Source organism: Solanum dulcamara, chromosome 10 (genome assembly GCF_947179165.1).
Source record: "Solanum dulcamara chromosome 10, daSolDulc1.2, whole genome shotgun sequence".
NCBI classification, from domain to species: Eukaryota; Viridiplantae; Streptophyta; class Magnoliopsida; order Solanales; family Solanaceae; genus Solanum; species Solanum dulcamara.
This window is the reverse complement of record NC_077246.1, coordinates 66,746,203-66,756,876: the sequence shown is the minus strand read 5'-3', so window position 1 is coordinate 66,756,876 and position 10,674 is coordinate 66,746,203. Positions and strand designations below refer to the sequence as shown.

Below are 10,674 nucleotides of genomic sequence, written 5' to 3'. Positions count from 1 at the left end.
TTGTCCATGTGTTTTTATTAAGAAAACGAAATCAAAATTTATTATACTCGCCGTTTATATTGATGACATAAATCTCATTGGAACCCCTAAAGAGGTACAAAAGGCAATTGAATATCTAAAGAAAGAATTTGAAATGAAAGACCTTGGAAAGACAAAACTTTGTCTAGGTCTGCAAATTGAATATTTAGTAGACGGGATTTTTGTCCATCAATCTGCCTATATTGAGAAAATCTTAAAAAGATTTTACATGGACAAAGCACATTCATTAAGTACTCCAATAGTTGTTCGATCACTTGAAGTGGAAAAGGATCCATTTTGACCTGCAGAAGAGGATGAAGAAATTTTTGGTCCTGAAGTACCATATCTCAGTGCTATTGGTGCATTTATGTATCTTGCTAACACAACCAGACCTGATATAACGTTTTCTGTTAATTTGGTGGCAAGATATAGTTCATCCCCAACGCGAAGGCATTGGAACGGTATCAAACATATTTTGCGATACTTGAAGGGTACTATTAATATGAGTTTGTTTTATACTAACAAAGGTTGCGCAGACCTTTTTGGTTATGCAGATGCAGGTTATTTATCAGACCCACATAAAGCTTGATCTCAGACAGGTTATCTATTTACACACGGAGGAACTGCTATATCATGGCAATCTACAAAACAGTCTATTGTTGCTACTTCTTCAAATCATGCTGAAATAATAGCAATTCATGAAACAAGTAGAGAATGTGTGTGGTTGAGATCAATGATATAGTTCATCAAAGAAAAATGCGGCCTGGAAAATAATGTTAAAGTACCCACAGTTATATTCGAAGATAATGTCGCGTGCATAGCTCAATTAAAAGGTGGCTTCATAAAAGGAGAAAGAACGAAATATATTTCACCAAAATTATTCTTTACACATGATCTCCAGAAGAATGGTGATATTGATGTACAACAAGTTCGTTCAAGTGATAATCTTGCAGATTTATTCACAAAGGCATTACCAACATCAACTTTTGAAAAATTGAGATATAAGGTTGGAATGCACCGTCTCCAAAATATCAAATGAAGTTTTTATCAGGAGGAGTAAAATACGCGCTGCACTCTTTTTTCCTTAACCAAGGTTTTGTCCCATTGGGTTTTTCTGGTAAGGTTTTTAATGAGGCAACACTCAAGGCGTATTACCAGATGTGTGTACTCTTTTTCTTTCACTAGACTTTTTCCCACTGAGTTTTTCCTAGTAAGGTTTTAAAGAAACACAATATCTATGAAGGCAAATTACACGTGGACATCCAAGGGAGAGTGTTAGAAAGTTAGTGGTGGTATTTGATTGTCCACTATCAATTATTTTTCTATTCACGTGGGGCCCACTGAAATTGGGCAACCCACTAGTTTTCACTCTATACCTAGCCTATATATATTGCCATCTTTTAGCATGGCAAGGAACACACACAGATACAGATACAAAAATATACTACACGGCATTTCTCTTTTCTCCTTTGTTTCTACTTTCTCTTTCCAATATATCTCCTTTTAATTATTTTGCTAATTGTTAAGTTAAGTTAAGTTAATTCATAACAGTTTGAAGATAATGTCTAAAAGAAGTCGATATTCCCAATGCGTCGGTATTTCCTTTTATATTTCCTTTTATCTTTATTAAGGTTTTTTCTATAAGAAAAAAATGTATTTTAATTTGTTCAAAAAAGATATTTAAATATATTAATCAAAGGTTTTTATCAATATTAACCTTTTAATTTTTCTCAAATTCTTCTTAAAAATAGAAATAGAGCCAGTTTGGATGGACTTAAAAAAAGTAACTTTTATGTATGAAGTGCTTTTAGAACTTTAAAGTGCTGAAAGTTATTTTTATAAATAAGCAGTTGAGTGTTTGGATAAAAGTGCTTAAATGAGGAAAATAATGTGAATTTTAGGGTTAAAAGAATAAAAAGGATAGTTTTGGAATTTAGTTAAAATATAAAGGATATAAAAGTAATTTCCATGGTCAAAGAAAATGACTTTAAGCACTTAGAAAAAAAAAGTTAGGAATCCTAACTTTTCATTTTTGACTGACTTTAAGAACTTTATGGTTTAAAGTTAGCATTACTCAAACACGTCCAAAAGCTCTCATAGTCATTATTTGAAATTTAAAAATAGTTGAAAATCTCATTAAAAAAAGGATAATTTGAAAACACAAAAAATGAATACATTCTTCAACTTTAAATAGTTCATTTATTTAATTAACTATAAGAAAGTGCTAATAATGCATTTATATTTAAGTAGAGGAAGTATGTGATAATAATACTTAATAAAAGTTATGATTAAAAATATAACGATATTTGTTTGTCTATAAAAAATAATCATTAAGAAAAAATTGAAAAAAGATCAACTGAAATCATTTTTAAATTTAAAATACATCATTTTTTAAAAAACGAGAATACTTTTCTTTTTGACGGTAGAGTTACTTCACTTCATCACATTTACTGTATTTATTTTCTTTAAATACTATGTGAGCGAACACAAACATAACTTAAAAAATATAAAACAAATTTACTATAACTAGAAACACGTGTACGGGTAACTATATTGAAAATAGTTTTAAATTACCACATTTTATTTTGTATTTTTTTTAAAAAAAACGTGTCTCTAGTAATTTAGACATAATATTATTATAATAATACTCCATATATCTCCTTCTTTTTAATAGTTTTAATCCCAGTCAGCATTATTAAAAATTATATAAGGTCATAATTAAGCTTTAAATAGGAAATTAAACCTAACTTGTCTAATGACACTTCACCTAATTGTTTAGCATCAAAGCTACCATAGCCTATATTGAGAGTTATAATTTGAAGTTTATGGGTTCGAAATTTTAATTATTTTAAGTTACGAGATTTTAAATTAATAATTTATACATATTAAATGAATTTCTTACTATAAATTTAGAGTTTGAACTAAAGTTATTGAGTTCAATTGAACTTGTAATCAACACTACTTCCGTCCTTGCTATTCGTACCCACCTATATTTTCCCAAAAGATTATCCAATAAAAGGAAATTTCAGAATCGGAAGGAATAAATATGTTTAACACATTAGCTACTATATATAGCCTAGCTATTTATATATAATTTTCCATTATCTAATTACAATAAAAAAAATCGAAAAATGTTATAGAACTCTAGATAAGCGAATATTTTCAAGAAATACAAATGACCTTCAAATTGTTTTTTCAAATTTGACAACCATCTGGTATAAGTAGTGAATTAAAACTAAATTGTATAAAAAAATGAAGCATTTATATTGATAACAATATAAAACAACAACAACAACAACAACCCCCCAGTGAAATTCCACATCGTGGGGTCTGGGGAGGGTAAAGTGTACGCAGACCTGACTCCTACCAATGTAGAACGGTTGTTTCCGAATTGATAATAATATAAAAAATATGCATATTATAAATGTATATAATTTAAATCTTTTAATTATATATACTAAAGAATTGTTATCTCCTGTGTTCAGAATAGTAAATAAAAAATATTGTTAAGATGAAAAGAAAGAAAATATCCGAGGCCACAAAATTCACTGTGTGTCATTAAGGAATTTAATCTCCTTATTGTACACGAAGTTGTGGATTATTTCCTCGTAGGATAAAATAAATATACCTATTAAACAAGTAGTAGTACCTCACACTTCAGTAACTTCAGCGAACTCAAAGTCAGCAACGAAATCACACAAGATTCTAGTTCATTTGTAAGAAAATGTGTGCATATATAGAGAAAATTCGATGCAGAAAACTGAGAGGAAACCCCTCTATTTATAGTCAAAGATAGGTGCAAACTCACTTATTCAAAACACACTCATATTTTCAAAACAAGCATGATGTATTTTGGGAAAGGAAATGTTTGTTCGAAAGGAACAGGTGTTTTCTGAAACAGTTTCACTAATTTCAAATTAACTTTATTCCGCCAATTAATTAATTCAAATTAATTAATTAATAATTCACTAATTAATTATTCAGCAAACTGAGACTGATAAATAAATTTTTTCTAAAAAATTATCAATCAATCACATCATTTGACGAGCCGAGCCAACGACTCGACGAAGCATCCTCTACTTAATCCTTAAGAGCTAAATGAAGACAACTTTTCTTTTATTCTATGATGAGGAAGAAATAACTTTTTTTTTATTTTTCCACATTTCCCAAAATTCATACCTTACTTAAACAAAACAATAATTAGTTTCAAAACTTCATTTAGAGTTTATTTCTTTTTTTAAAATGTCAGGGGGAACAAGATGATTCACCAATGTACAATAAATAAAGGAAAGCCACTAGAAAAAGCATTAGCAGCCAAAATGAGAAAATGCCTTTTGCAAACAGTACAAAGACAATATTACTTCTATATTACTCCTATAAAAAGCCCCTCAAACACGCAATACACAGAGACTTCCCCTTTGGTCTTTTTTCTCATATATACTCTAGTAATTATAGTAATAACTGTCTTAGTAAAGATTTCAAAATTTTATATCTTAAAAGGCTTAGTCATATCCTTCGAGTGATTTCATAATGTAAAATAATTCTAACTAATGCTGTATATAATTACATCTCTCTATGCAAAATCTCTATAGTACAATTTGAACATGATCAAGGAAATCACACTGTAAAAGTCACTTGTACTCTATTTACCTATATAGTCTTGTGTTTAGAAGCGGCTTAAGAATTATAAATTTTATGGGTTAAATATTTAAAGATTCTTAATATTGAATTCATTGTATTTTTACACATAAATTTATGCTCTGCATTTGAAATAGTCTAAGTTCAGTATAAATATTCTATATCCGTCTTTGTTTATGGCATTTTTACCGATCTCATGTAAAAAAGAAAAATAGCATCGGATCTAGATTAAAATTTCCATTATATCATATACATCATACTGATTCGGAGAACTTACTTTCAGTTTATATCATTCATTTGGGCTCCTATCTAAAATGATATTACGCTGTTTCACCGAGATTTTCTTTGCTTGACCATGTGACGAGTATGTTCTATATGTGGTCAATTGGTTTTGGAGTCGTTCCTAACTCTATCATTATTATATAAATATGAAGTTCAAGACGAGAGATTAACTAATAATTGTATATTAAATAAAGTATAATATTTTTAAAAAAATAACATCTAAAGTGAAATTACTAAAAAAGAAATTATTCTCTCTCCTCTTTTTCATGCTCTAATTAGACTAGTCGTCCTATATATAGATACATGGTCCATATCCCATACCTCCTTTAACTTTAATCACATATAATACTTCTTGAGTTCACCATTTTCACTCGTAAATTTCCACCAAACCACACCACCAACACTAGTGCCCATTACTTCAAAGAACAAGAAGAACAAAAAAAGCAATGAAACTTTGTATTAAAAAAAATTCTCTTCATGTTCTTCTCGTTTACTATATGATAATTATATTCTTGCATTTCGTTCACCAATCAAATGCGTCAATACAATCTTTCGTTTATGGTGGATGTTCACAACAAAAATATAATCCAGGCACGATTTACGAGTCGAATGTCAACTCACTACTCACTTCCTTAGTCAACTCAGCATCATACGCAAATTTCAACAACTTCAAGATTTCCATGTCCGGTTCGACACAATACGACGTTGTATACGGCCTCTTTCAGTGCCGCGGCGACTTAGGCAGTTCCGACTGCCGAAAGTGCATCGCTGCGGCAGTGAGTCAGCTCGGAACGCTCTGCCCAGTCTCATGTGGCGGAGCGTTGCAGCTAGACGGATGTTTCGTAAAGTACGATAATGTTTCGTTTCTTGGCGTTGAAGATAAAGGAATAGTCATGCATAAATGTGGACCGTCGATTATCGATGAATCGGATATGATGACCCGAAACGACGGCGTTTTGACGTATTTATCATCTACGGGTCAGTTTTTTCGGGTTGTTGGGTCAGGGAAAATACAGGGTGTAGCCCAGTGTACACAAGATTTGAGTATGAGTGAGTGTGGTGATTGTTTATCGGAGGCGATCAGACGGTTAAAAAGCGAGTGTGGGTCCTCACCTTGGGGAGATATGTTTTTGTCAAAATGCTACGCGCGGTTCTCGGAGCGTGGATTCACGTCTAAAAGCGGTAAGCGGTTCCGCCATAATAATTGGTGGTGTATGGTTTATATTTTTCTCTTTATTTGGTTCGTATTAGTAAAAATGTGATGAAATCATATTGTGGTGATTATGTTTTTTATTTGAGTCGACGGTTTATCGAAAACTAACTCTTTAGATTCTACTTGTGAGATTACGGATATTATGGTACGGATATTATGGTGTTATTGTAACTTCTGTATGGTAACTAATAAATTTAAGTCAACGTGAGATTTTCATGCATGGTCAGGAGAAATTTGTAAAACTGATTTTAAGTCCATGGTTATTGTTAAAAATTGAGTTGAGGTTTGATATATACTTAGGTTTGACAAAATTTTGTTTAACATTCTAATAATTGCTTACTTAAATATTGGAATGGACAAATCGGACTAGTAAAACGTATATTAATTCTATCCGATTTATTGCAGTATTTGACTAGGCACAAAATTTAAAATATATTGAAGAATATTGAAAAGTATAGGGATTTCAACTAAATTTTCTTGCCTGAACCTAGATCCACCTATGGATAAATGGTTTTCTTTCCTTATTTTCTTGAGATGGATAATTATGGTATAGGTGTAATTAGGTGATTTATCCAACTCTAATTAAACAAAAGGTAAGTTACTAGAAAGGTTAGGTTGGCTATGAGTAATCATAGAGGTTAGGATAGAAAGAAAGTCTTTTTCTTTATGTCCTTTATCTTTATTTGCATTATTTTCTTTCAAATTGTGTAAAAGTGAAAAGAAAAAAGAAGTATATGTTTAGTGTTACTATTCTTGCCTTCTTCCTTTTTTTTCTTCCAAAGATCAACAAGTATCGTAATTATATTGCAAGAGCTTAATTTCTTGATTCTCATGGTTTGGTTGGGGGGGGGGGGTGAGTCCTTCTTCTTGATAATTACCTCCAAAATTTAAAAAATGATTTCACCTTTTCATATGATCTTAAGTATGAATTGAGTTAAACTCAATATCAATTTATTATCATAATATAAGAATTAGACTCATTAAAAATTCTTGATTTATCTGATATCAAGCCGTCATATTATATTGTTCAAGTTTCGATCAACATATGTTTGTTGGGAAGGAGGGAGGGAGGAAGCGTGGAGGGGGGGGGGGGTTCCCTTATTGGTTCTCGGTGAGCAATTTGGTTTCTTTACATAGATTTTGGAAATTTTTCACGTTAAGGTATTTAAGTTGGATTGAATTAGATTTAAAGTTTATCTTTTATCGAGCTTCACCTCCACCTTTTAATTATGGATAGTATTAGGTAATCATGATGATATGTGTACACTAAGCATAACTTAATTGCATAATCACTTGATCATTGATATGTGTACACTAAGCAAAACTTAATTGCATAATCACTTGATCATTGATATGTGTACACTAGCATAACTTAATAGCATAATCACTTGATCATAATTTGAGGGTTAGACATCATTCAGAAAAAACAATCATTATATTCACACTTGTTAGTTGTTAGTAGTTGTTAATAATTATCAACATAAATATTCTACAAGAGTGATCTTATCATGATTACTTTCAGGAAACATTGAAGTAGTCCATGCATGACTATTTGTCATTTTCCAATTGCAAAAGAACTTCCAAGAAGTTTACTCTCATAAGTAATGACAAAAAAATGTGGTCACTCTTCCACTTGCAAGTCCAAAATATTTTGGTTCCCAAAATATTCCACTTGTTTTAAACTTATTTGTCTCTTTTATTTATTGGGAAATTTCATTTGAAAAAGGGGAAAAAACTTCACACCACTCATTGATTCAAGTTTTGATCCTAATGTATACCTATGTACTCAAGGTATGTTAATATTTAGTGGCGGAACCAAAAATTTTATTAAAGAATATTAAAATATAAATAAATAAACACACGGAGAATTAATCAAGAGGATAAAATTATTTTTCTCTATCTACATATGTAGTATAACATTTCAACGTACCCTTGGACAAGAATGACTCCGCCAATGATCATATTTGTTTCCTAATATATACGTGAAGGAGAAGTTTGCAGAACAAAATGAAACTATATTCAACTATATGAATGCCTAGAATTGAAAGAGAAGTAGATACAAATCAAAATGCATATTGAATAGGTAAGTTGATAAAATGTTGTTATACAAACTAGCTAGTGTTTAAATTAACAAACTATTAGAAGTATACATACAAGGGATAGCTATCAATATACACCGTTCGATCAACTAGTTTATCAATATGATCGAAATATACACAACATTTATGTATATATTGTATATAGGTATGTATAATATATGTATATTTTATATAAAATATACACTACTTATACACTTTGTTACATATCTTGTAGTATATATATTTTTTGTTTTCTCATAGGTATTCTGTTCTCTATTATCGAACCACGGTGATTGACTTATCTCTAACCGATTGAATAGGTTTATTTTGTAAATTAGATGATCGAATGATTCAAACTCGTAATTATCCCTCTTCTTCAATATGTAGCTAGATGGATTATATACTTGTCTAAGTTTTGGGCATGTATACAAATTGCAGGAGATGAAGATGTTGAAAAGACACTAGCAATAACAATTGGGCTCATAGCTGGTGTGGCAGTCCTCATTGTTTTCCTTTCTGTTCTAAATAAGCTTTGTGAAAAGAAAGGTCAGTCTCTTCTTTTTAGGTTAGCCTCCTCTTTTTATCTTGATCATGCTCGTCTACTTTTATACTTCAAGCCACTTGTTAAAAGGAGTAATAAGTGCCTGTTTTGATTGACATTAGTTCACGAGTGTTTATAAATCAAAATAGCTTTTAAGTAATTTTGAAGTGGTTGGGTAAAGTTAAAAAATATTTATAAACACTTATTTTTAAGCTAAAATAACAAAAATAAGTCAATCCAAGTAAATATAATAACAATTGTTATGTCTCAATCCTATATTAATTAAATTAGGCTCGGTTATATAAATTATTATTATTCATTTATGGAATTAGAATTTTAACTAGGAGATAGTTTGGTAATAGTAAAGAAGCAACTCATTTATTAATTAATTTTTTTATATGTTAAACAACATTGGTATAGCTAGTTAGGAAATAAGTTGTTCATGTACAATCTATTAGTACACAATTCAGAATTCTTCAAAACTAATATATGTATAGTCATGAGAGAATTAGTGTATTATCTTATGCATACAAAATAGAAGACGGAATAACAAATACTTGCATAATAAATATTTGTGCAATTCTAGCTAACTACCAAATGGTACTTAAATGTATTCAAAATATTAAAAAAAAAGTAAACAAAAAAGTAAGTTTTTAAGTGTTCAACATTTACTATCTACTATTTATCTTGATCATGATTCATGCCCATGTACTTTTATACTTCATGCCACTTGTTAAAAGGTATAATGAGTCAATGAACTTAATAATTGATCCTCTTTGCTTTGAATTTTGCAGGTGGTAAATAAATAAGGGATGCACATCTTGTCCTTGTGATAACTTTTTTTCTCCTTAGCTTGTCACTTGGGTAAATTGCTTTTTTTGTTGGTGCTCTTTAGCTTTTGTAAATTAGTTTCCCACTTTATTTTCAAGTTTCCCTTCCTATATCTTCAAAAAAAAAGACTCAAAAGGTTAGCTAAAAGGTGATTGGCCTCATCTTGCAATAATAGTAGCTAATGTAATGGCCTCTATACTCTTTTGTAAAAGTGCTCACTTTCTGCTAAAGATAAATGTGGAGTTGGTGCACTTTTTGTTGTGAATTATGCAATTTGTTAAACCCTCCTTTCCATGTAAGCAAACACTTTATATTCAATTATAAAGGCCTTTTTTTTCCAACTAAGTGTTCAATACTCCTATTTGGATCAAATTAAATCTGAATTTGCACATTAATGATTCATTTGTAGAGGCGATGCTTCCAAGTTCCAACAATTTCTTATTTAAATTCCAAGGGACTCGAACCTAAGAATTATAAAGTTCACATATGCAGAAAGTGCATTCCTATTTCAAAATCTTTAACTTTATTATTTAAGAACAATTTCTTTTTCTTTTGTGCAACAACCAAGGGCAGAGGTCATCGTCCAATACTTTAGAACTTATAAAATTCAAATTCTGAATTCATGATTATAATTATGTTTGTCGTTTTGATATAATATCCTTCATTTTTACGGCCTTGATATTCTTTAGAAGATACATAGAGTTCTTTTGTATAGTTAATCTTAGTCGTCATTTGTTTTCCACATATGAAGTTAGGAAAACTTCTTTTGTTGTACGTACGCTTATAATGTTGTCCTTTTAGGCGAACATTAGAACTTATGTAAAAAATTAACAAATTGGTTAATAAATAATTAATTAACACCTCTTAGGGATAGAACCGTCTCAATAATATTTTTCAACAGATATAGATCATAACGATTGACAATAATTTGAGACAACATTATATTCCGTCTACTTTTAGTTGCATTTAGAGATATCTAAAGTTAATCTTAATACTATAAAACAATACATGGAAGGACAATCAAATGATGAAGATAATATTAATAATTTCAAAAAAAATATGGGGAATACTTA

General features: G+C 30.1%; 1 protein-coding gene across 1 annotated transcript; it reads left to right on the top strand.

Annotated features, from left to right (window-relative positions):
- Positions 1-5,260: 5,260 nt before the first annotated feature.
- Positions 5,261-9,881, top strand: LOC129871401 (plasmodesmata-located protein 6). Its single transcript, XM_055946311.1, has 3 exons — positions 5,261-6,120; positions 8,668-8,775; positions 9,565-9,881. The coding sequence occupies exons 1-3, from the start codon at positions 5,385-5,387 to the stop codon at positions 9,573-9,575; spliced, it is 855 nt and encodes a 284-aa protein (XP_055802286.1). The 5' UTR covers positions 5,261-5,384; the 3' UTR covers positions 9,576-9,881.
- Positions 9,882-10,674: the final 793 nt, after the last annotated feature.